The sequence below is a fragment of the Saccopteryx leptura genome, chromosome 3, assembly GCF_036850995.1.
Source record: "Saccopteryx leptura isolate mSacLep1 chromosome 3, mSacLep1_pri_phased_curated, whole genome shotgun sequence".
In the NCBI taxonomy this organism is placed as follows: Eukaryota; Metazoa; Chordata; class Mammalia; order Chiroptera; family Emballonuridae; genus Saccopteryx; species Saccopteryx leptura.
The window spans coordinates 61,846,828-61,873,278 of record NC_089505.1 but is presented as its reverse complement, the minus strand read 5'-3'; the positions used below and the strand labels follow the sequence as shown (position 1 = coordinate 61,873,278).

Sequence of the window (26,451 nt, the reverse complement as noted above, 5' to 3'; positions counted from 1 at the left end):
CCCGGCACGCCCACCTGGGGGCGATGCTCTGCCCATCCAGGGCTTCGCTCTGTTGCGACCAGAGCCACTCTAGCGCCTGGGGCAGTGGCCAAGGAGGCATCCCCAGTGCCCGGGCCGGCCATCTTTGCTCCAATGGAGCCTCGGCTGCGGGAGGGGAAGAGAGAGACAGAGAGGAGGGAGAGGGGGAGGGGTGGAGAAGCAGATGGGCGCTTCTCCTGTGTGCCCTGGCCGGGAATTGAACCCGGGACTTCTGCACGCCAGGCCGACGCTCTACCACTGAGGCAACTGGCCAGGGCTTTTTTTTTTTTTTTTAGACAAAGAGAGGAAGGGAGAGAGAGGAATGGGGGAAGGGAAACATTCATTTGTTGTTCCACTCAGTCATGCACTCACTGATTGCTTCGCACGCGTGCCCTGACCAGGGATCAAACCCGCAACTTTGTTGTTTTGGAATAACGCTCTAACCAATTCAGCTAACTGGCCAGGACCACATTTATTTTTTTAAGGAAGAATAAGATTTTTTTTTTTTAAGTGAAAATGTTAGCATTGTAAGATGTGGGATACAGGAGAAATAGTTGACATTAGACTTAAAAATGAATTTAACAAGAGGAGCCACAATGAGAAGCTGACATTTGTGATTCAAGTGCTCAAAGGTTTAAAATGCCTGGGAAATCTGTTATGGGTGATGGGTGATGGACACAGACTAACCCCTGTGTTCATAGTCACAAGCAGTAGAGGGTTTAGCAGCAAGGAAGACATGATCATCCATTATGAAATATGGGTGAAAAGATGAGGATTTCAGTCCTGGCCAGATGCTCAGTGGATAGAGCATTAGCCCAGGCGTATGGACATCCCAAGTTCGATTCCCAGTCAGGGCACACAAGCGACCATCTGCTTTCTTCTCTTCCCATTCTCCCTTCTCTCTCTCCTGCCCTCCCGCAACCAGTGGCTTGATTGGTTTGCTGAGTGGATCCCAGTCTGGGCGCATATGAGAGTCTGTCTCACTATCTCCCCTCCTTTTACATTAAAAAAAAAAGAAAAAAGAAAAGGCCTCACCTGTGGTGGCACAGTGGATAAAGTGTCAACCTGGAATGCTGAGGCTGCTGGTTCAAAACCCTGGGCTTGCCTGGTTAGGGCACATATGGGAGTTGATGCTTCCTGCTCTTCCCTTCCCCCTCCTTTCTCTCTCTCTCACTCCTCTCTAAAATGAATGAATTCAAAGAGGATTTTTTTAACTTTTATTATTTTGAGAGAGAGAAATAGACAGAATAGGAGAGAGATGAGAAGCATCAATTCATAGTTGCGGCACCTTTGTTATTCATTGATTGCTTTCTCATGTGCCTTCACAGGGTGTGTGTGGCGGGGGGGAGGGGGGGGGTGCTCCGGCTGAGCCAGAGGAGAGGGACCTTGCTCAAGCCAGGGACCTTGCACTCAAGCTGGTGAGCTACGCTCAAGTCTGTGACCTCAGGGTTTCAAACCTGGGTTCTTAGCATCCCAGGTTGTCTATCCACTCTGCCACCACCTGGACAGGCAAGAAGATTTTTTTTTTTTTTTTTTCAGGGACAGAGAGAGAGTCAGAGAGGGATAGATAGGGACAGACGACAGACGGGAACAGAGAGAGATGAGAAGCATCAATCATCAGTTTTTTGTTGCAACACCTTAGTTGTTCATTGATTGCTTTCTCATATGTGACTTGACCATGGGCCTTCAGCAGACCAAGTAACCCCTTGCTCTAGCCAGCAACCTTGGGGTCCAAGCTGGTGAGCTTTTTGCTCAAACCAGATGAGCCCGCGCTCAAGCTGGTGACCTTGGGGTCTCGAACCTGGGTCCTCTGCATCCCAGTCTGACGCTCTATCCACTGCACCACTGCCTGGTGAAGCAAGATTTCTTATCATTTGAAATTGAGCTGATGGATCTCTGGGAAATTATTTTACGTGGTTGAGGTTTTCAGCAGAAGCCATGGACTTTTTTTTTTATTGTTGTTTAAGCAAGAAAGAGAGACAGACAGGGAGAGAGATGAGAAGTATCAACTCATAATTGCAGAACTTTTTAGTTGTTCATTGATTGTTTCTTACACGTGCCTTGACCTGGGGGCTTCAGCCGAGCCAGTGACCCTGCACTTAAGCTGGTGAGTTTGTGCTCAAACTGGATGAATCATCATTTAATCCAGTGACCTCAGGGTTTCAAACCTGGGACCTCAGTGTCCCAGGTCAATGTTCTATCCACCGTACCACCCACCACTGGTCAGGCTAGACCTTTATTTTTTTTCTCACAGCACAATGGATGACAACAGCCATATCAATGCCCACCCTAACTATATTTATTGATTTGTCTAGGCCTCCAAAGTCCCAAAGATAGCCACACCCTAAGCTTTCTTGGTCACAATATCCACCACCATGGCCTCCAAAGTAGTGTCCTTAATAGGTGCATAATAGAGTCTTGGGAGATAAGGATGAGTGTTAGCTATTATTGTCACTATCATTTGGAATGATCTTCCAGGCACTTCCTGGCTTAGAGTGACAGTATGCCTAATGGTTAAGAACGCAGACTTTTCAGAGAACATATCTGACATTAACATGTATAGACTGTGGGTACACTTTTCCTTCTCAGCCTCAGTTTCCCCAGCTATAGAAATAGACATCCTTTTCTCGCTAGGCTGCTGCGAGGATAAAATTAAACTAACATATATAAATTTTAGCACAGCTCCTGACTTCCAATTATACTTTTTCACACACCAGTTATTTTCCTGTTTTGCCCAGAGAGGAAAGGGTCTGGCTGACACGTTTGACCTCTCTCTCCACCCATAGCAAAGTGGGGGGCGGGGAACACATTTCCCCCTGTTTCTGGGCGGGTCTCTGACTCAGCTCAGAGCACCCCCTCCCCTTGCCCAGCTCCCCAAACCGGTCGGGGCCCTTCTAAAGGGCTCATTAAAGGGAGAGGCCCCTATCTGCATTCCCTTCTTCCTTTCAGGATTACCAGGGTCTGGGCATTAGAGAAGCGTTTATACATATGTGACCAAGACACCTGGCCCTCCAAGGGGCAGTGATGGGGGCGTTGGAGGCAGACTGGGGGGGTCGCGATGCTGGGTTTTCCGAGGGTGGGGCCGGGGTGCCCGGATGCCAGGGCCGCGGGCGGGGCAAGCTGGTCGCTCCCTCCTCCCACGGGAGCTGTTGGACCTGTTGTGCCCCCCCTCCACTTCCGGGCTGTTGGGGAAGGGGACCGAGCAGCCTCTCTCCTCCCTCTTCCCCAGCCACCTGTTTCGGAGGCAGAAACGTCAGCGCCCAGAGTGCAGTAGGGAGCGCGCCGAATCCTGAGCGGGTGAGGGGGCCGGGGCTGCCGAGCAGCAGGGGGCTGGAGACCTGGCCTCTTGGGTCCGCAGGGGTGGAGGAGGTTTGACTTCGGGAAGCTAATTCTGGGGAGGGGCTGAGGACTGGCTCCTGGTTTGTCTAGAAAAAGAAAGACTAGGATCTCGATTCCTGTGTTTCTGGGCGAGGTGGCATGGGCGCCGCTCCCTACATTGGGGTCGAAGCCAAGTCTACCAGACTCGGGAGAGCAGGGGGCGGGAGCCCCAACTCCGGAGTCCCCGAGCGAGAAGGAGATGGGGACGCTGTAAAGTGGTCCAGGAATTGGGGGAGGGGGCTGCTGGGAAGATACAAGGCACCACACCTGGATAGAAGGGATTAGTCAATAGGGGGCGTGCTAGGACCCGGGACTTAAATTCCGGTCCCTCCTCCGGAGGTGTGGTGAGCCATCGAATCCCACCTTTCTGGGAAAACTCCAGGCCACGCCCCCGAAGTGCTCAGTCCCAGCCTTTGAACTCTTTTTTTTTTTTTCTTTGAACTCTTAGGCCTCGCCTCCTTGGAGCAGTCTGGCGGAGAGATCAGGAATCTTGGGCCACGCCCCCACGCTGTCAAACCACGCCTCCAGAGCGTCAGGCTCCGCCCATCCCCGCAGGAGCGCGCCACCGCCATGGGTACGCCTAGCAGCCCCGGCAAGGGGACCCCACCGCCGTCGGTCCCAGAGTGCCATGCAGAGGTTCAGCCCCATAGGACGGTCCAGTCCCGGGAGCGCCCCGAGGACACCCGCGAGCAGAAGGCTCCCGAAGCTCCAGCAGAGCTTCCGAGTGGCCGAGGAGCTGAGCAGCAGGCGGAAGACGAGGAAGAAGTGGGAGAAGGCAGCAGCACTGAGAGCAGCCGCGACACGGTGAGGAACCAGGAGGGCGGGAACCACGGGGGGACCCAGAGCAGGTGACAGAGACAGCGAGAGACAGGTGTGGAGGGACCAGACAGACAGAGACCCGGACACAGAGCCAGGAAGACTCAGACCGAGTGAGAGACAGAGACACCTAGAGACCGGTATAGAGAGACCAGGTGGACAGACACTCAGAGACAGGGAGACTGAGAGACAAAGACCCAAAAGACATAGGAACTCCACATAGAGAGTGACCCAGAGATAGAGACTCAGAGCGATAGGTCTAGAGATAGAAACCCAGAACAGGGCAGAGAAGCTCAGAGAAACAGAAATAGACAGAAACTTTTCTTCCGAGGAAGAAAGAGAAATAGCAATTCAGAGACAGTAGAGAGATACTGAGTGGGAGGGACGAAGCCGAGAGAATCGGGGGCGAAGACTCAGGAAGACCTGGGAAGAAAGAGAGAGCTCCAGGGCATAGGAGGACTTGCCGTCCAGAGAATAGGACCTGACTGGAGAAAAAGAAACACCTTCCTAAAAGTGGCTCAGTACCTCCTCCCAGGACTGTGAGCCCCGGAGGCCTCCTTCTGCTGTCCTGGTCACCAGGCCTGCACCATCCCTTGAATGGAAGCGTATTGGTAGAGTTTGGCCGTTTAAGACCGCCTGAGGGGGTAAGAGATAGGAAACCGACCTATTTAGTGACTGCCGGGAGCAAAGCCTCTCCATTTGATCACACCCTCTCCTATCTCAGGGGGAGGCCCCGCCTCCCGTTCAGATCACGGCCGCGCCTCCCACACCCATCCAGTCTAAAGAAGGAGTGCGAGGGGCTGCTCAGCGGCTTCGAGGGCAGCAGCTGGAGGCACTGACTCGGGTGGCCCTGATGGAGCAGCGAGTGAAGGAGCTACAGCGCCAGAGGAAGGAGCTGAGGATCGAGGTGAGGCTGCAGACCTCATGGGTAGTCTCCCAGTCCTTTCCTCCTACGGATCCAACTCTCGGCCTCCAGCTCCCTCTTTCCCAGACCTCTGGGCCTCAGCCCTTGCATTCTCTCCACAGATGGAGGTGGAGGTGGCCCTGTTGCGGGGTGAGCTGGCTGGGGAGCGAGTGGCCGCCCGGCGGGAAGAGGAGCAGCTTCGGGAGCTGCTGGAGCAGCGAGTGGGCAAGGAGCAAGTCGGCAGGGAGCAGCGGGAACAGGTCTGTTTGTTGGAGAGACATTGGGGGGGGGGGGGCTCCTGGGACCAGGGGCTTCTAGGATCAGGGTTACCCCTGTCCCCCAAATGTGGATACCTGGGCTGGTATGGGAGGCAGTGGTGGACAGATGGCCTCAACTTTTTTCCCTCTTGCTCCTTTGACCATGATTTTGGAGCCTGAATCCTGGGGGCCTCTTTCTTTGCTCATCTCTCTTTTTAATGTCATATTATGAGAGCATCAAACCTACAGATGGCCGCCATGTGGTGTGCTCATGGGCTTTAGCAGTGATTAACGTCCATTCCTGTTTCATATCTGTCAATTTGCTTCCCTCTCTCTAGTTTTGAAAGCCCATCCAGACATCATGTTACTTTTAAATAAGAACTCCTTTTTTAAAAACATTATTACCATATTATCATACCATAAGGATCTATAGGTGTTTTTTGTTTGTTTGTTTTTGTGACAGAGACAGAGAGAGGGACAGACAGACAGGAAGAAAGAGATGAGAAGCATCAGTTCTTTTTTTTTTTTTTTTTTTTTGTATTTTTCTGAAGCTGGAAACAGAGACAGTCAGACAGACTCCCACATGCACCCGACCGGGATCCACCCGGCACGCCCACCAGGGGCGAAGCTCTGCCCACCAGGGGGCGATGCTCTGCCCCTCCGGGGCATCGCTCTGCCGCAACCAGAGCCACTCTAGCGCCTGGGGCAGAGGCCAAGGAGCCATCCCCAGCGCCCGGGCCATCTTTGCTCCAATGGAGCCTAGGCTGCGGGAGGGGAAGAGAGAGACAGAGAGGAAGGAGGGGCGGGGTGTGGAGAAGCAAATGAGCGCTTCTCCTATGTGCCCTGGCCGGGAATCGAACCAGGGTCCCCCGCAAGCCAGGCCGACGCTCTACCGCTGAGCCAACCGGCCAGGGCCCTTTTTTTTTTTTTTAATATGGAGCGCTTCACGAATTTGCGTGTCATCCTTGTGCAGGGGCCATGCTAATCTTCTCTGTATCGTTCCAAGTTTTTTAGTATATGTGCTGCCGAAGCGAGCACGAGAAGCATCAGTTCTTTGATGCAGCACCTTACTTGTTCATTGATTGCTTTCTCATATGTGCCTTGACTGGAGAGCTACAGCAGACTGAGTGACCCCTTGCTCAAGCCAGCGACCTTGAGCTCAAGCTGGTGAGCTTTGCTCAAACCAGATGAGCCCATGCTCAAGCTGGCAATCTCGGGGTTTCGAACCTGGGTCCTCTGTGTCCCAGTCCGACGCTCTATCCACTGCACCACCACCTGGTCAGGCTATAAATTCTTAATATTGCCTTGTTTTCAGTTTTCATGTTTCTAGATTGTCTCAAAAATGCCACTTAACAGTTGGTTGTTTGAATGAAGTCTCCAAAAAGATTGAAATGCCCCGTGTGTGTTGTTTCAGATCTAACCGTCCCTACCTACTATTGTTTTACATACTAGTTGTTGGAGAAATCAAGTCTTCTATCCCATGGTCAAGAAGTGGCCTATGTCCTTTGTTGGGCTCCTCTTCCTGTGGGCAGGTGGGGAGGTGGGGGGATTAAAAGCACAGGTGGGATCAGATTCAGATGTACGTAGTGCTTCCTGTGTGCCATGTCAAGGGAACGCCATCTCTGGCTGTCCAGACCTCAGTGAGGCCACTCTGATTCCTTTGTAATAATTGCTTACCTAAAGGCTTTAACATGCATCCCTTGGTGGTCACTGCTTGGATTATAGCTAGAAAATGATAACTTTGTAGTTCTATCCAGTTTTCTCTTTTCACTTATCTTGGTTTTAAAATGTTTATTTTATTTTATTTTTATTTAATTTTAATTTTATTTTATTTTTCCGAAGTGAGAAGTGGGAGGAGGCAGACAGACAGACTCCTGCATGCACCTGACCGGGATCTGGGATCCTCTCCCTCTCCCTCTCCCCCCTGCATGCCCACCAGGGGGCGATGCTCTGCCCATCTGGGGCATTGCTTTGCTGCAACGGGAGCCATTCTAGTGCCTGAGCTGGAAGCCATGGAGCCATCCTCAGCTCCTGGGCCAACTTTGCTCCAGTGGAACCTTAGCTGCGGGAGGGGAAGAGAGAGACAGAGAGGAAGGAGAGGGGGAGGGGTGGAGAAGCAGATGGGCGCCTCTCCTGTGTGCCCTGACCAGAAATCGAACCTGGGACTTCCACATGCTGGGCCGATACTCGACTGCTGAGCCAGCTGGCTAGGGCCTGTTAAAATATTTTTTTTTTAAATTCACTTTAGAGATACAGAGAGGAAGGAGGGGAGAGATCAATTGCTGTGCCACTTGTTTATGCATTCATTTGTTGATTCTTTCTTATTTTTTATTTTTGCATGAGAAAGAGAGACACAGGCAGACAGGAAGGTAGAGAAATAAGAAACTTCAACTGATAGTTGCGGCACCTTAGTTGTTCATTGATTGCGTTCTCATATGTGCCTTGACTGGGGGACTCCAACAGAGCCAGTGATCCCTTGCTCAAGCCAGCGACCTTGGGCTTCAAGCCAGTGACCTTTGGGCTCAAGCCAGCAATTATAGGGTCATGTTTATGATCCCAAACTCAAGCTGGCGACCTCATGTTCAAGCTGGTGACCCTGCACTTTAGCCAGCAGCCTCTGGGTTTCGAAACTCAGTCCACAGTGTCCTAGGCTGATGCTCTATCCACTGAGCCACCACCTGATTGATTGATTCTTGTGTGTGCCCTGACCGGGATCAAACCTGCAACCTTGGCATATTAGGATGATACTCTAACCAACTGAAATACCTGGCTAGCGCTCTTTGCCCTTATCTTGTATGTTGTAATTTCCTTGGACTGGACCCTGGGTCCTGAGTCCTCATTTACCCTCAGAAAGCCTTTATTTCTCCCAACCCTGATTTCTCTCCTGTAATCTAGACCTATGTGTCCTGCTTCTTAACATACAGGTTCTTAGCTGTTTTTTGTGCCCCAGGACCCAGGAGTCTAGGCCTCCAGCCCCTCGTCCTTCAAACCTAGGAGTCCTGGCCCCCAGGCCCCTCCTCCCTCAGACCCGAGAGTCCCAGGCCCCATCCCCTTCTACCTCAGACCCTTCTCAGTTACCATAACCAAAGCTGACCTCAGCAACTATTTTTCTACATTGTCCCTGTCTTACCTTCCCTTGGGTCACCAGGACAGAGTCCTGGACTTTGCTCTGTACATCTCCCTACCTTTCACACCCAAGCCTATCAATCAACATGTCCTGTTCTTTCTGCTCCCTGATCCCCTCTTCCTAGTCTTACCAGTTTTGCATCCCCAGGCCGAGTGTAGGGCTCATCCTCATTGCTTGGAGGACTCATGAGGGAACCGGTTTCAGCCTTCCAATCCATCTCCCAGAGGGATAATTCCACACCTGGATCCTACTCTGTCCTTTCGGGTCTTTCTGTGGCTCCTCATTGCCACGGGATCAGGGCTCCTTCGCTTGGTTGATCAAGCTCGTCATGAGTTGTGCCTGCCTTTCTCTGCATCTCTCGCCGTGCTCACTGTCTCTTTCCTCCACCACATCTTGCTCTTTGACCAGAGCTTGCCCCTAAACTTCCCATACTTTTATTTATTTATTTTTTTCTTTTCTTTTTTTTTTGTATTTTTCTGAAGCTGGAAACGGTCAGACAGACTCCCGCATGCGCCTGACCGGGATCCACCCGGCACGCCCACCAGGGGCCATGCTCTGCCCAGCAGGGGGCGATGCTCTGCCCCTCTGGGGCGTCACTCTGCCGAGACCAGAGCCACTCTAGCGCCTGGGGCAGAGGCCAAGGAGCCATCCCCAGCGCCCGGGCCATCCTTGCTCCATGGAGCCTAGGCTGCGGGAGGGGAAGAGAGAGACAGAGAGGAAGGAGGGGGTGGGGGGTGGAGAAGCAAATGGGCGCTTCTCCTATGTGCCCTGGCCGGGAATCGAACCTGGGTCCCCCGCACGCCAGGCTGACGCTCTACCGCTGAGCCAACCGGCCAGGGCGACTTCCCATACTTTTAAACTTCATGGTGCATTTGCAATATGCTATTCCAGTTGTGGAATTCAAATAATTTAATAGCTGGTTCTCTGCATTAATGACCGTTTTAACTATAAAAAGGATATACTGAAAGGTAGTTTATTATTTCATGCATTTACTACTTAAATAAGAACAATAAAAGGTACACAAAACTAGATTATGTTATAAGAGTTTGGTTTTTTTAACATTTTATTATTATTAATTTTAATGGGGTGACATTGATAAATCAGGGTACATATGTTCAAAGAAAACATCTCTAGGTTATTTTGACATTTGATTATGCTGCATTCCCATCACCCAAAGTCCAATTGTCTTCCGTCACCTTGTTATAAGAGTTTTAATGAAAAAATACTAAATAATACCTGACAAAAAACAATTATTTAAGATATTTCCATATTGCTTCTTGTTTGATGTCCTCACTTGCAATTTTTTTCACCTATGGATGGAATGAACATGACTACAGGTGCTTAGAATACGCTGTTGCTCAGATTAAAGTTTAAAAAGAGTAAGGAGTGCAAATTTGTAATTTACACATTGGGCAGCTGTACAGGCGCCCACTTTAGAGAGAACCCTGATTACAAGTGCCATTTTAATAATAGGTTTGCAGAACTCAACAAAAAATTAGGTATTGGTTCTGTTGAACTGGTGTGAACCGGCTGAATCCCACCATTGTGCTGTTCCCTCTGCCCAAAATGCCCTTCCAGGCCCCTCTAACTCCCTAGGTCTAAATGGTCTCTGATTTTTGAGACTCATCTTAAAATCCTTATATGCAGGTAACCTTGCATTACCCCAATAGAAATTGTTCCCCACTCTGGGTTTGACAGTCTCTGCATTTTATTGCCCTAATTGTCCCAGAATGTAACTGGTTGTGTCCCCACCTGGAGCCTGGTCACCGAGTCTGACCCCCGTCTCTGGGTCCCAATATCATTCACCCAGCACAGATACATTTTGCATTCATTCATTTCTTTTTTATAAAGATTTTATTTTATTGATTTTATAGAGAGAGCAGAGAGAGGGCAGCAAGAAGCATCAACTCATAGTTGCTTCACTTTAGTTGTTCATTGCTTGCTTGTTGCTTGTCATATGTGCTTTGACCCGGTAAGCCCAGGGTTTCGAACCAGCTACCTCAGCATTTCAGGTCGCAGCACTATCCACTGTGCCACCACAGGCCTGGTGCATCCATTTATTTCTTGAACAACTGTTTATAGGATGCCTCGTCTGGGTAGGCCAGTACAAGAGTAAACCAGATACACAGGGTCCCTTCCTTCATGCAGCCAACCCCAGGCAAGGAGGGCCTGGTGGGCCTGGCCCTTGGGCCTCTGTATCTGTCCCTTGTGCTCAGGGGGTGGCTAAAAGCCTGCCTGGGCTGTTCTTTCAGGAGCAGAGGCGGCTGAGGCAGGAGCGTGATCGTGTGGAGGGTCTTCGCCAGAGACTCCGGGAGGCCCAGGGACAGCTCGACTCACAGCCAGAGGACCAGCGTGAGCGGCTTCTTCAGGGCGTGCAGGAGGTGAGGGCCCTGTGTACCCTCTCAGAGACGCAGGTCCAGGTCCCTACCACCTCAAGACCGAGAAGTCCAGGCCTTCAGTCCCCGAGCCCCCGAGCCCCCAGGACTCGAGTCCAGGCCCTCAGCGCCTCCTCACTCCTGGACTAGGAGGCCTGGCCCAGCCCCTTGCTCTCTTGAGCCCTAGGGGTCCAGGCCTCCAGTCCTTTTGCACTTCCATCCACAGATGAGGGAACAGCTGGATGTGGCCCAGCGTGCCTATGAGGACTTGGAGTTCCAGCAACTGGAGCGGGAGAGCCGGCGGGAGGAGGAGGATCATCAGCACAGCCCTGGAGCTGGGGTGCTGGACGCCAAGGCCCAGGAGCTCCAGGCCAGCTTGGCCCAGCACAGGGTGAGCAGGGCTGGACTAGCCTGCCTCCCTCACGGAGCCCTCCATCCTTCCCACCCTGTGTCTGGCCCTTTGTTTCTTTCTGTGCCACGTTCTTCACAATGGTAACAACAGCTGCCATTTATTGAGCATTTACTGTGTGCCAGGCACCCAGTAACATTTCATAGTTATTTAGTGATTGAATCCTTACAACAATCCTAGGAGGCAAATCTTATTTCTTCTCATTTTATAAAAGAAGAAACTGAAGGTCAGAGTACTCACATAATCTTTTCCAAGATCACCTAGTTTGTAAAGGACGGAGCTGGATTTGAACCTACTCGGTCTTCGTCTCCACACTCTATGCCTGTCTTACCCTAGTCCAAAAAGATGCTCCCACCAGTCCTTTCTGGGAGCTTCACGTGCCAGGGCCTGACAGAGCCTGCTGGAAAAAGTAGTGTTTGGTTATACTTAACACCAAGTTCACTGGAGTTTTGGATTGGAAAGTTTTGATGTGTGTCTCCTTTCTCCACCTCTGTTTCTGGGTCTCTGTCCTGTCATTCTCTTTTCCTTTCCTCTGCCCCCCTCTGTTCTGTTCCTGTCTTGTCTTCTTTCTCTGCATCTCTGTCTCTTGGGATCTGTCCCGGTCCTGTTCTGGTTATTTCTCTGTCTGTCCCTTTCTCTCTCTCTCTCTCTCTGGCAACTCTCTGGGTCTCTGTGTCCCTGTGTTCCTGTCTGTATATTGAATCCTCCACCCCCTCTTCTGGATCCCCTCAAAGGGAAGAAGGCACCAGGGAGCTTACTTAACTCTGAGTACCCCCAGCCCCTCCAGAAACCTGGCTCACAGGGTCTCTGTTGTGGGGTGCAGCAAACCCCAAGCCAGTTCTGTGGGAGGCAGCTGGGGACCTTGGGGCTGCTGAGTAATGAGGGCACTGGGGGTGTCCTGCAGCGCCGGATCCAGGTCTTGGAGGAGCAGCTGAAGTCACTGGGGGAGCAGATGGCAGCTGAGAGCCGGGGGCTGAGCCGGAAGAAGGAAGAGGCCCTTCAGGCTCTGACACAAGTGCGTGACCCCTTAGTCCTATTGTCCTACTTCTTCCTGGTTCATCCCGTTGCCTCCCTGCTGCTGGGATGGCCCATTTGGACTCTGAGATGTGGCAGTCCCTGGTGTCTTGCCTTCTAGGAACGGAGTCGACTGCTTGAGCTTAACTGCCTTCAGGGAAGCCCTGGTGGAGACTTCTCAGAGACCAACCAGGCCCTCACAAAGGTATGGAAATTTTATGCACCTGTCACTCCCCCTCCCTCAGATCCAGGTGTCAGGCCCTTAGAGCCCCCTTCCCTTGGGACACAGGATTCTCAGCCTCTCATCCCTTCTCCCCTTGAGACTCAGAAGCTCCGGCCCTCAGTTCCTCCTCCTCAGGGAACCGGCAGTCTCTGCCCACAGTCCTTACTTAAGCTGGGAGACTGGACAGTAAGATCCCATCCCAGCCCTTTTGTGACTTTGGGCCTTTGTTTTTGCATCTGAGACATTGGCCGGAGCATCCTGAAACTGGTGGGTCTTCTTGGATCCCTCCTGAAACTGGTGGGTCTTCTTGGATCCCTCCGGCTCCTGTTAACTGTCACCCTCTCCCGCAGCTCCTGTTCACCCAGAAGACAGACCGTCAGTTGCTGGTGCTCCAGGACCCCGTTGCGCACTCCGCCGCCACCTCCTCCTCCTGCCTCCTGTCCGTCCACAGCTCCCTGCAGGTGCTCCCCCACGGCCCCACTGGGCTCCGTGCCCCCAGAGCTCCCGCTGTGGCTTTCTCTGCCCTGGAGGACAGGGAAGGTTGATCAAGGGGTAGTTTTGGTTTTATCAGGCTCCAGCTTTATTATTTTTTTCTTCTAACACTCCACCCCTCCCCTGGAGAAATGGGAACATATGTACCAAGGAGCAAGTTTTAAAAATATCCAAACAGGGCATGTTGATAAGAAGGCCTCTCCACCCCACTGGCCCACAGCCCCAGAAGCAGACAACTTCTTGTTTCCTGAGTATCCCTCTTTCCACATCTTCTTAAACGTGAGGGTCCCAACTTATTAGCCCCTTAAGTAGTGAGTTTTTTTAAAATTATTTTTATTTATTTATTCATTTTAGAGGAGAGAGAGAGAGAGAGAGAGAGAAGGGGGGGAGGAGCAAGAAGCTTCAACTCCCATATGTGCCTTGACCAGGAGAGCCCAGGGTTTTGAACTGGCGACCTCAGCATTCCAGGTCGACGCTTTATCCACTGCGTCACCACAGGTCAGGCCAAGTAGTGAGTTTTTTTCATGCTTGCTGACCCCCGGGAGTGAGTTTTTTTTTCAAAAAATGAAATTAGTTCCAGTTCCAGTTTTATTAACTTAAAATCATGTTTGTTTGATAACCAATTTATGGAAACAAGAAGAACATACATTTGCCTTTTTTTAATGTTGCCTTACACACGTACGATTGTACTCTGGGTGGTCAGGAGGCACGAGGACGTATAGGAATGTTCGTACTACTCAAAGGGTTAGTGGGACATAGAGTTTCAAATGGGTTGTCCTGGTGTTTTAAATGAAATAGAGTAGCCAGTGGCAGAGTATGGTGCCTGAGGTGGAGTGAAAGTTAGATGAGAAAAGTTTTGCTTCAGTTGTGTGGATATGCGGTAAACGCTTACAAATTGGTAGCTCTTGTTATATCATGTAAACATTTTTTGCAAAAATGTGTATATTAGGCTCTGGCCGGTTGGGTCAGTGGTAGAATGTCGACCCAGTGTGTGGAAGTCCCGGGTTCAATTTTCATCAGGGAGAAGCGATCAGGAAGAAGCGACCATTTGCTTCTACTCCCCTCCCCCTCCCCCTTCTCTCTCTCTCTCTCTTCTCCTCCCATAGCCATAGCTTGATTAGTTTGAGCACATTGGCCCTATGAGCTGAGGGTGTTTCTGTGGAGCCTCCTCCTCAGGCACTAAAAATAGCTCAGTTGCAAATATGGCCTAAGATGGTCAGAACATTGGCCCCAGGTGGGGGTTGCAGGGTGGATCCCTGTCTGGCCTCATGAGAGAGTCTGTCTCTCTATCTCCCTGCCTCCCAAGTAAGAAAAAAAAAAAAGTATATATTAGTTATGAGTTGCCTTTTATTTTATAACTTAATGCTCTGTTGTAGACTGTTCTCTGTCCATTGATACATTTACAGCTGACTCATCATTGCTAAGGACTCTGTAAATAAAAACAGTGTAAACAATAGCAGTGATACCAATGACAACTGATACTGAGTCTTTCTTATGTACCAAGCACTATTGTAAATATTTCATGTGATTCATTCATTTGGTTTTTGCAAAAAACTCTACGAACTAGGTTCTTATCTCCATATTATAAGTGAAAAAACTGAGGCAAAGAGCTGAAATTACTTAGCCAGCTAGTATGTGGCAGAGCTGCGATTTGAACCCAGGCACTTCTGTTTTCACAGCCTATACACTCTCACCCGCTCTGGGCTTCTGTGGGACGTGCTTCTACATGGGGCATTGAGCCACCCTCCCTCTATGGGTGGTAATTTGAGTTTTTTTGCAGTTTTAGCAATGCTGTTATAAAGATCCGTGTATGTGTGTATATGTATCTTTGTATACATAATAATCATATATTGTCTAATGTACACATATCACATATGACATAATATAATATGCAATATATTCTTATTTTGGGAGGAGAGAGACAGCGAGAAAATGAGAGGGACAGACAGGGACAGACAGGAAGGGAGAGAGATGAGAAGCATCAACTTGTTGCAGCACCTTAGTTGTTCACTGATTACTTTCTCATACCCCGGGGCTCCAGCAGAATGAGTGGCCCCTTGCTTAAGCCAGTGACCTTGGGCTCAAACCAGCAACCATGAGGTCATGTCTATAATCCCATGCTCAAGCCAGCAACCCCGCGCTTGAGCTGGTGAACCTGTGCTCAAGCCGGATGAGCCTGCGCTCAAGCCAGCAACCTTGGGTTTTGAACATGGGTCCTCTGTGTCCCAGTCTGATGCTCTAGCCACTGTGCCATCGCCTGGTCAGGCAACATTTTACCATATTTGATATTTGCTTTATTATTCTTTCTCTGTCTCTTCTCACACATGCACACAATCTTTTTATTTATTTGTTTATTTGTTTATATCCAGTGAGTGAGAGAGAGGGAGGGACTGACAGGAAGGGAGAGAGATGAGAAGCATCAATTCTTTGTTGCGGCACTTTAGTTGTTCATTGATTGCTTTCTCTATGTGCCTTGACTGGGGCTCCAGCCAAGCCAGTGACCCCTTGCTCAAGCCAGCGACCTTGGACTCAAGCCAATGACCATGGGGTCATGTCTATGATCCCACATTCAAGCTAGCAACCCTGAACTCAAGCTGGTGATCTTAGAGTTTCGAATCTGGGTCCTCAGCATCCCAGGCAATGCTCTATCCACTGCGCCACCTCCTGGTCAGGCACACACACAATTTATTATTCTTTTCTAAGTGTGATTCCCTTTTGCATTTAAATACTTCTATTTAATTACCTAAAGTCAAGTGCATTCTTATATATAGTTGCAGTATAGTAATCAAACTCAAGAAAGTAAGTTTGAGATAACTATTAAAACCCACAAATCTGCCTGACCTGTGGTGGCGCAGTGGATAAAGTGTCGACCTGGAAATGCTGAGGTCGCCGGTTCAAAACCCTGGGCTTGCCTGGTCAAGGCACATATGAGAGTTGATGCTTCCAGCTCCTCCCCACCTTCTCTCTCTCTCTCTCTCTCTCTCTCTCTCCCTCCCTCTCTGTCTCTCTCTCCTCTCTAAAATGAATAAATAAAATTAAAAAAAAAAAAAAGGACAAAAAAAACCAAAACCCCACAAATCTTATTCATATTTTGTCAGTTGTCTTACTAATGTTTTTTTCTAGCAAAAACTAGGAAAAAAATTTTTTCGGTCCAGGAACACAGGTTGCATTTATGGTCATGTTTATTATTATTTTTTTAAAGCTAAACATTCCTCTTGTTCAAAGTTCAAAGGGCATGGCCCAGGAGGATATTCAGAGAAAAGGTTCTTTCACTATTATTTTCATCCATTCAGATCATCTACTGGGGGTGGTCGGGGTGAGTGATTTCTTGTGTCTTCTTGGAGATAGTTTGTGTTTCTACACTCTGTCATGGATACACTTCCCTCTTTTGTGCATCGAGAGGTCATCTTACACTGCTCTGTACTTGTTTTTTGTGTGTGTGTGTGTGTGTGTGTGTGTGTGTGTGTGTGTGACAGAGACAGAGATAGGGACAGACAGACAGGAAGGGAGAGAGATGAGAAGCATCAATTCTTCGCTGTGGCCTGACCAGGTGGTGGCGCAGTGGATAGAGCGTCGGACTGGGATGTGTAAGGACCCAGGTTCGAGACCCTGAGGTCGCCAGCTTGAGCACGGGCTCATCTGGCTTGAGCAAAGAGCTCACCAGCTTGGACCCAAGGTCGCTGGCTCCAGCAAGGGGTAACTCGGTCTGCTGAAGGCCCACGGTCAAGGCACATGTGAGAAAGCAATCAATGAACAACTAAGAAGTTACAACGCGCAACGAGAAACTGATGACTGATGCTTCTCATCTCTCTCCGTTCCTGTCTGTCTGTCCCTGTCTATCTCTGCCTCTGTAAAAAAAAAAAAAAAAATTCTTCGCTGTGGCACCTTAGTTGTTCATTGATTGCTTTCTCATATGTGCCTTGACCGGGGGGCCTTCAGCAGACCGAGTCACCCCTTGCTGGAGCCAGCAACCTTGGGCTCAGGCCGGTGAGCCTTGCTCAAACCAGATGAGCCTGCGCTCAAGCTGGTGACCTCGGGGTTTTGAGCCTGGGTCCTCCGCATCCCAGTCCGACACTCCACTGTGTCACCACCCGGTCAGTCTGCTCTGTACTTGCTTCTATCTTGGAGATTATTTTATCTCTGGATTTAAAGAGCATCCCCTCCTGTTACTGTTTATGCTGCAGAGTTTTCCTTGGTGTGGATGATCTCTGGTTTGCTTACCCTGCCCCCTTCTATGGGCACGTCAGTGGTCTCCAGGCTTCTCAGGGGAATAACCTTGAACTCAGGTCATTTCGCATATGTGTGGGTATATCCTTAGGATCTAGTTCTGCAGTCCTTAGGATCTGGGGCTCAAAGATTTATGCATTTGTCTTTAAAGAAGAAGTTAAGTTGGCCTCCATAAAAGTTCCAATAGAACCCCTTCCTCAATTTGTGGCAGACTGTCTGGGTTTCTCACATGCCCGCCACACAGTGGGGTTTTCTTTGCAGTTGTATCAAAGTATAACACATACATAATTCACCCAGTTAAAGTGTGTGATTCAGTGGCTTTTAGAATATCACAGAGTTGTGCAACCCTCACCACTACTTTAGAGCGTGTTCATTACCTCAAAAGGGACCAGTTACCCTTTTGCTGTCACCCCATCAATTCCCCCTCTTCCCCAGGTCCTTGGCAACCACTAATCTGCTTCCTGTCTCTATGGAGTTGCCCATTCTGGACGCTACACCACGTGGTCCTCTGACTGGTAGCTCCCACTCAGCTCATGTTTATAGTAGCTTTTAGATCTGTGCCAGTTTGATGCTGATTTTACTTGTCAGTCCTCTCCTGGGTGCGACTGAGCATCTCCTTGTGTGTTTTCAGGGCTCCATCGGCCTCCAGAGGACTGGAAGCATGTCCCGGAAGAGGGGAGAGAGATTGAGCCAGAGGGGATCCCCCCGACCTCTGTCTCTCCATTGTACTGGTGAGGACTGCCAGTCCCCACACGCCCTTCTCCCCCTCCACCAGCCTTCCTGCCTGTTGAGGGTTAAGTGGAGGGGCTTGAACAAGGAAAAATCCCAGCTCCCTACCCCACCTCTTCTCCCCCAGGACCCCTGGAGGCCTCAGCACTCTCACCAGAAGCAGGAGACTCTGGGAGACACCCACTCTATCAGCTGCTGAACTGTGGCTCTGGGAATAGGTGAGACATAAGGAAGAAAGTGAGGAGATGGGGGGAAGAGGCAGAGCCTCTGTAAACTGCCCTGGTCTCTGTTCCTCCTCCTAGCTGTGGGGCGCTCTACCCCGACATTGCCCGCATGGAGCGGCTCCTGCAGCAGGCCATGGCGGAACGGGAGCGGCTGCTCAAGGCCAGGGTGAGACCCCAGACCCTCCTGCGTAGGGTCAGGAGATCCAGCCCCTTCTCCCTGAGACCAGGAGTCCAGCCTGGGGCCCCTTCTCCCTCAGACCCAGTAGTCGGGCTTCCATCCCCTCCTCCCTCAGACCCGGGAGTCCAGGGCCCCGGGCCCCTCCCCCTCAGACCCGGGAGCCCAGCACGTTTTTTCCCAGATCTTACTGGTTAGCCTCTTCACTGACTCCACCCTGAACTGAACCCACAGGAAGGAACAAGGAGGATCACAGAGGGCTCCTCAGGCCCCACTGTCCCTGCCATCATGGTTAGTCCACCCTCATCCCTCCTCTCTCCTGCTCCTTTTTGCCCCCTGGCCTCTGCCTTTTCTTATCTCACCCTTTTCCCTCAAGTGGCACAGAAAAGTGTCTGCTTGGCAAGGGAAGGGGAACTGAAGACCTAGCTTCCGTTCACATCGTGGCTGTTTGTCCCCACGGCATGTCCTAGCCTAGGGTAATATGCTCTACTTCTCTGTGCCTCAGTTTCCTCTTCTGTAAATGGGTGAGTGTCAGCAGTTATTGCAAAATAAGAGCAACTACATCCTGGGGTTTTAAAAAATCATTTAAAGTTTTGTTTTTGGTTCTTTCTTTTTTTCTTCTTCTTTTTCACATGAGATGAGGGGAACTAGAGATACAGACTCCTGAATGTGCTACGACCGGGATCCACCTGCAACCCTCGTCGGGAGCCCAGCAACCCCCATCTGGGGCCATGCTTGCAACCAAGCAATTTTTAGTGCCTGAGGTAGAGGCCACTGAGCCACCCTCTGTGTCCCAGTCGATGCACTCAAACCAATCAAGCCATAGCTGCAGGAGGGGAATAGAGAGAGAGAGAGAAAGAGGAGGGTGGGGTGGAGAAGCAGATGGTTGCTTCTCCTGTGAGCCCTGACTGGGAATTGAACCTGGGACATCCACATACCAGGCTGATGCCCTACCTCTGAACCAAATAGTCAAGGCCAGTTTTGGTTCTCTTTAAACCATTTCTGTTATAGAAATGTTCAAGCATATGCAATGGTCGAGAGAATAAGCCCAGATGTGCCCACCACGCAGCTTCTGTGATGATCAATATTGAATCTTGTTTTAGTTGCCAACTTTGTTTTACTGGTCCTACATCTGCTTTCCACTCTGCAGTGGAGCATTTTAAAGCAAATTCCAGTTATATAATTTCCTCCATACCTCACTATGTATCTACAATAGATGAATATGTGTGTGTGTGTGTGTGTGTATACATTTTTAGAGAGAGAGAGAGAGAGAGAGAGAGATAGGAAGGAAGAGGATGCGGGAGGAGACAGAGGAGAAGCATCAAGTCATAGTTGCTTCACTTTGTGATTCATTGATTGTTTCTCATATGTACCTTGATTGGGGATCTTAAGCACAGCCAATGACCCCTTACTCAAACCAGCGACCTTGGGCTTTAAGCCAGCGACCTTCGGGCTCATGCCAGCAGCCATGGGTCATATCTACCTATGATCCCATGCTGAAGCCAGTGAGCCCATGCTCAAGTCGGATATGCCTGTTCTCAGGGGCAGGGGTTCTGTGGTGGTGACATGGGTGGGCAGGAGTGGCGTCGAGAGTCCCAAGTCCATTCCCTGCCCCCCTGGATCAGGCTGACTCCACCACATCTTTCCTGGGTGACTTGGAACCTCCTGTACGTACTAGTGAAACCTTGGGGTTTTGAACCTGGGTCCTCTGGGTCCTCTGCATCCCAGTCCGACACTCTATCCACTGTGCTACCTCCTGGTCAGGCCCACTGTCATATGTTATCAAGACTATTAATAATTCTGTAACATTCTAATACAGGGTCCATATTCACATCCCCCTAATTGTCTCCAAAATGTCTCTTTATGGTTGGTTATTTAAATCTGGATCCAAACAAAGCACACACAATGTATTTTGTATGTGTGTGTCTGTATGTGTGACAGAGACAGAACGAGGGACAGACAGACAGGAAGGGAGAGAGATGGGAAGCATCAATTCTTCATCACGGCACCTTAGTTGTTCATTGATTACTTTCTCATATGTGCCTTAACTGGGGGGGGGGGGGGGGGACGACGACTATAGCAGAGTGAGTGACTTCTTGCTCAAGCCAGCGACCTTTGGGCTCAAGCCAGCGACCATGGAGTCATGCCTGTGATTCCATGCTCAAACCAGCAACCCTGCGCTCAAGCTGGTGACCTCAGGGTTTCGAACCTGAGTCATCTGCGTCCCAGTCTGATGCTCTATCCATTGTGCCACTGCCTGGTCAGGCACAATACATTTTTTAAAAAATGTCTCAGCCTGACCTGTGGTGGCGCAGTGGATAAAGCGTCAACCTGGAAACGCTGAGGTTGCCGGTTCAAAACCCTGGGCTTACCTGGTCAAGGCACATATGGGAGTTGATGCTTCCTGCTCCTCCCCCCCTTCTCTCTCTCTCTCTCTCTCTCCTCTCTATAATGAATAAATAAAATCTTAAAAAAAAAAAAATCACTAAACGTGGGAAATGTTCTTTAGAAAAAAAAAGAAGAAAAAAAAATGTCTCAAATGTCTGATTGAGTCCTTCCTCCTCACTTTTTTTAATGTCATTTTTTCATGAAAAAATCGAGTCATTCATCTTATAAAGTTTTACACATTCTGGATTTAGCTGATAGGTTTCTTATTAAAATGTCATTTTTACCTCTGTTGATAGCATGAATACATTTTTGTTATAAAGAATGCGACAGGCCCTGGCCGGTTGGCTCAGCGGTAGAGCGTCGGCCTGGCGTGCGGGGGACCCGGGTTCGATTCCCGGCCAGGGCACATAAGGAGAAGCGCCCATTTGCTTCTCCACCCCCACCCCCCTCCTTCCTCTCTGTCTCTCTCTTCCCCTCCCGCAGCCAAGGCTCCATTGGAGCAAAGATGGCCCGGGCGCTGGGGATGGCTCCTTGGCCTCTGCCCCAGGCGCTAGAGTGGCTCTGGTCGCAGCAGAGCGACCCCCCGGAGGGGCAGAGCATTGCCCCCCGGTGGGCAGAGCGTTGCCCCTGGTGGGCGTGCCGGGTGGATCCCGGTCAGGCGCATGCGGGAGTCTGTCTGACTGTCTCTCCCCGTTTCCAGCTTAAAAAAAAAAAAAAAAAGAATGCGACAGCCTGGCCAGGCTGCCCAGTGGATAGAACGTTGGCCTGGGACACCGAGGACCCAGGTTTGAAATCCCAAAGTCACTGGCTTGAGTGTGGACTCATCCAACATGAGCAAGGGCTCACTAGCTTGAGCGCAGTGTTGCCGGCTTGAACGTGAGATCATCGACATAATCCCATGGTCACTGGCTTGAGCCCAGGTCACTGGCTTGAGCAAGGGGTCATTGGCTCAGCTGGAGCCCTTCGATCGAGGCACATATGAGAAAGCAATCAATGAGCAACTAAGGTGCCGCAATTATGAGTTGATGCTTCTCATCTCCCTTCCTGTCTGCCTATCCCTGTCTGTTCCTCTCTGTCTCTGTCTCTCTCTCATACTCACTTAGAAAAAAAAATAAGAATGACAGTGTGGGAAAAGAGAAGGCCACCCTTGAGCTCCCCTCCTGTTGCACCTCTGGAGGTGCAGGTGTTTTCTGTTGTTAAGAAGCCTGTGAATCTTCTACACCTTTCCACATACACTGATCAAACCATATTTTGTGAATTTATTTTTCCTGGAAATGAGCACATTGTTTCCAATCTGCTTTTTGTTTTCCCAACTACTGGTCCTTTCCTTATTCATATCAACAGCTATTTATGGGGTGCCTACTTTGCAGTGGGCCCTGGGTTGTAGCAGTAACCAAAATGACAGCCTCTGCCCTCGGGGAAGCTGGCGTTTATTGGAGGTGGGGGACAGTCAAAAGCCACATCTCTAAGTAAAACAAGGTGTGGTTCAGGTTGCTGCCAGGGAGTAAAAAAGAGCTGGAGGCAAAAAAAAAAAAAAAAGAGCCGGAAGCATGGTGGAGCCTGCCGGTTGTCAGTTACAAGTTCCAGCTCATTAAATATGAAGCAGCCCTGCTTTGTAGCAGCATCATTTATTAAATAGTGTAGCTCTGGGTTTGTGCCTAAAAGTAGAATCACTGGATTGGAAACCCTGACAGCAGCGAGCTCATTCTTGATGCGGCCTGTGAGGAGGGTGCTGTGATCACCCCCCTGAGCTTCAGTGTGGGGAAACAAGCTCTGAGAGGGGCAGGGGTTCTGTGGTGGTGACATGTGTGGGCAGGAGTGGCGTCGAGAGTCCCAAGTCCATCCCTGCTCCCATGGACCAGGCTGACTCCACTACATCTTACCTGGGTGACCTGGATGAGTCACCTCCTCTCTAAGGCCTCAGTTTCCTCTTCTGTCAAATGGGAACAATACTGGCAGTCTGAGAGAGGAAATGAAGTGATCACTGATCACTTGGCACAGTGCTGGAGGCCCTGGGGAACCTCCTGTGCGCACTAGTGATCAGTAGAATGACTGTTTGGATTTGATGGTATGAGCCATATGCTTCCAGGCCCTGGTGGGTGTCCTATTAACTGTCTCTGCCCCTCCTGTGTGTTTCCCCTGCTCTTCCTCACACCTCCTCCTCCTGCTCCCTCTCCCTGTCTCCATCCCATGAGGGCTCATCTGGTTCTCATCCCTTCTTGCTCTGGCCTCGCCTCAATCTTCTCAGACCTGGATACTCCAAGTGTGGTCTGTGGTGCTTGTTAGACGTGCAGAACCTCACTCCACCTTGGACTCCACCTAGAATGACTGAGTCTGAGTTTGCATTTTAACAAAATCCTCAGAGGTTCTGATTGCACGCTGGATGGAGGCATGCCCTGGGCCTCATTACTCTGGGGTCATACCATTCTTCTTAGAGATCATTTGGGAAGAATAGGTACCATCAGGCTGAACCTGGTAACAAGTAGACACTTTGATGGCCTTAATTAAATTCTCCCCTTTATGGCTACCTGAGATGACCACTGCCTGGTGAGTCTTGGTTTCCATATCTGTGAAATGGGGGGTAATAATGTACTTACCCCCTAAGAGGGTTTGAGTGGGCAGAGGAATTATGCCTATAAAGTGCTTAGCACAGGTAATAGTCACTAATTTTATTACAACAACAAAAATAATGGAAATGATGCTCTCGTTCAGTGATCACATACTATTTGTGATCAAATACCAGGGGTCCCTCACCTCTTTGACAGGTGTTTCAGAACTTTTAGGGTGAGCTCTTAGGTCAGGAAGCCCTGAGTTTCAGTCCCAGCTCTGCTACCTAGGCTCTGGGTTAGGTGGATTACTTCATCCTTTTGTACCTCAATTTGCTCATCTGTAATAGGGTGCTCATGGTAGCCCTGTCCCAGGGGCGGCAGTGGGAGAGTCAAGGAGTTGATGCTGGTACAGATGGGGCAGTTTATAGGCCATAAATGAAGCTTTCGGGTTCATCATTATGATCGTCATTGTTAAGATTGCAGGACTTGCATGTAAGCCCCTGTGATCGGCTCCTCTGTGGGCTCCAGGCTTCAGGACAGCCTCCTAACTTTATGCCCCTTATGCTGACAAGCTGCCCCTCCTCTTTTCTCCCAGGCCACGCCCACGCTGCCGCCCCGCCCTCTTGGCCCACGCGTCTTGGATCTCCGGCAGCACCTGGAACGCTGGGGCCACAACCCGGAAAACTGCCCGCATGTCCAGGTGACTGAGGACTGCTGCCATGGGCCCCTGGTGAAGATGGGCGGCCGCATCAAGACCTGGAGGAAGCGGTGGTTCTGCTTTGACCGCCAGGCCCGCCGCCTGGCCTACTACGCCGGTAAACCTAGCCTGGCCGCTGTGGGCCCCCAGGACCTTGGGACGGCCCATTCCAGTGGCTTTCCCCAGACACCTAGGAACCCTGGCCCGCCCCCTTCTCTGTTAGGCCCTTGGGTCTGGATCCCCAGCCCCTCCCTCCCTCAGGACTCAGGACTCTAGGATACCACCTGCCACTTATCCCGGGGTCCAGGAGTTTGGTCCCCTAACCCTTCCTAACCCACCACAACCCAGGTGTCTGGGCTCCCAGCTTCCTCTCCCTCCAGGACCCAGAAGTCCATATCTCCGTCCCCTTCCTCTTACAGAAAGCCTGCCTCAGTAACATAGAAACAACTTTGTACAATTCTGGCTTCCCAGACCTCATTTTCCTAAGTTACCTAGTAGGAGTCAGAATCCATATTATCAGTGCCCTCCTCCATCTCCACCAGCCAAGAATCCAGGTCCCTCTCTTTTTCTCTAGGGGAGTCAATGTATCTGCCCTTTCCTTGAGGCCTTTTCCTTGTCAGGGACCCAGGCATGCAGGGACCTTGGATTCCAGCCCCGTTCCCTAGTTTTGGCCAGACTGTACACCAGTTTCCCATTTAGCGTCAACATTTGCTCCCCTACCCTCCACAGTACTTTAGGGACCTTCAGACTGTCACCATGCTCCTCGCCTCAGTGATCCCCACCCTGCTGGACACACACACACACCTCTCACTGGCTCTTTTTTCTCCCTCACCTCCCTCCCTCAGACAAGGAAGAGTGCAAGCTCAAAGGCGTCATCTACTTCCAGGCCATTGAGGAAGTCTATTACGACCACCTACGCTGTGCCTTCAAGGTGAAGTCCCCACTTGGTGCTGCCCTGTCCTCCTGGTCTGAGCCCCTGCAGTCAAGCTTTAGCTAGTTCTTGGGAAGGGCCACCCCCAGCCCTCCTGTCAGGGTACTCCATCCAGTACAGGGGATCAACAGGTCACTTCACTGCAGGGATCAAAAGTTCAGAGTGCAGCCTCTGCCTCAGCTACTGCTGCTTTTCCTGGAGCAAAAGATTTAGAGCAGAACTTGGGCAAACTCTGATACGAAGCTGGAGATGAATGAAGAGGGCAGGGTGCGGGCTGGGGCAGGTTGGGAACATCTGGAAGACAGTGTTTCCAGCTTCCGCCTGTAGTTGCCAAACGGAACGAACGGGCCCCATGTCACATATATTTTTTTCCCCTAAAGGACTCAGGAATTCAAACTTTTATAAAAGTGCAGTGCCAGAAATTTAAATGTTGGCTATTGGTACAGTGTTTAGAAAGAGCTGTGGAGAGCAGCCAGTTGGGACATCAGAGAAGTGACTTCTTTTTGCCAGACAGATAATGGATGTAAAGGATTTACTGAATTTGGGTTTGGCAAGTAAGTACTCAATGGTTGTAGAACACGAGTAACAAACCAGGAGGCCTGCATTGTGGAGGGAAAAATATAAATGCTTAATTTTTTCATATAGGAAGAGGAAAATGGGGCATCCTTTTATCTTTCTCCCAAAATTCTAAGCCCCTTCTTGTGTTAATTTAATCCTCATAACCCAATGAGGTAGGTAGCATTACTTAGAAAGACAGATGGGGAAACAGATACAGAAAGCCTAAGTAACTTGTCCAATGCCACACCGCCTGTGTAAGTAGCAAGGTTAGGATTCTAATCTATATGTTCTCTTAACACCTCCACTCCACCGCTTATCCTAGAGCCCCAACCCTCGCCTGACATTCTGTGTCAAAACCTACGAACGCCTTTTTTACATGGTGGCGCCCAGCCCGGAGGCCATGCGCATTTGGATGGACGTCATCGTGACCGCGGCTGACGAGAACCACGCCCCCTGAGCGGCCCCGCCCTCTTGGGGGACATCCCAGCGAGGCTCTGCTCCGCGCGAGCCGGTGCCTCGAGCCTCCGCCCACTGCTGGGAAGCCTGGCCCGCCCCTCTGGGACTCGGGAATTCCGCAGGTGCTGCGGCTCTGCTGGCCGGAGCCGCGGTGTTCTTTCTGGGCTGCAGGTGCCTTTCCCCGACGTGAAGCCAGCCCCTGGGGCCCTGTCCCAGGCAGGAGGAAGATTGCGGGGGCGGGAAAGAACTATTTATTGGTGCTCCTGTGAGACCGAATTAAACATGGAGGAAAAACTGGTGGTTGTTTTTTCCAGTCCGTGCCCATTGGCCCCCTAGGCAACACATCCGGGTTATGGGTACTTCGAGAGCCAAGCGTCCCCGCTTTAAAAATTGAGGCCTTCAGCTCTAAGATCATGACTGGGAGGTGGGTGCGGAGAGGCATGCATCCCTAGCCTTTGGCACCTGTGTGTTTTTAGTTTGTGGGCCCAGATGCTTCCACCTTTT

At 50.5% G+C, this 26,451-nt stretch overlaps 1 protein-coding gene and 1 non-coding gene across 4 annotated transcripts; one reads left to right on the top strand and one right to left on the bottom strand.

Annotated features, from left to right (window-relative positions):
• The first annotated feature begins 3,012 nt into the window (after positions 1–3,012).
• PHLDB3 (pleckstrin homology like domain family B member 3) lies at positions 3,013–26,234 on the top strand. Of its 3 annotated transcripts, XM_066373648.1 has the most exons (16): positions 3,014–3,315; positions 3,845–4,200; positions 4,937–5,119; positions 5,239–5,376; positions 10,753–10,881; positions 11,102–11,266; positions 12,189–12,299; positions 12,420–12,503; positions 12,872–12,982; positions 17,872–17,971; positions 18,097–18,187; positions 18,272–18,359; positions 18,603–18,659; positions 23,901–24,120; positions 24,848–24,933; positions 25,814–26,234. In XM_066373648.1, the coding sequence occupies exons 2-16, from the start codon at positions 3,967–3,969 to the stop codon at positions 25,946–25,948; spliced, it is 1,932 nt and encodes a 643-aa protein (XP_066229745.1). In that variant the 5' UTR covers positions 3,014–3,315; positions 3,845–3,966; the 3' UTR covers positions 25,949–26,234. The 3 variants fall into 3 exon arrangements, with proteins under 3 accessions (XP_066229746.1, XP_066229745.1, XP_066229747.1); XM_066373649.1 differs by lacking the exon at positions 18,603–18,659 and having other exon boundaries at positions 3,013–3,315; XM_066373650.1 differs by lacking the exons at positions 17,872–17,971; positions 18,097–18,187; positions 18,272–18,359; positions 18,603–18,659 and having other exon boundaries at positions 3,015–3,315.
• Positions 6,302–6,411, bottom strand: LOC136401924 (U6 spliceosomal RNA). Its single transcript, XR_010750847.1, has one exon. It is a non-coding gene; the product is annotated as a U6 spliceosomal RNA (small nuclear RNA).
• Positions 26,235–26,451: the final 217 nt, after the last annotated feature.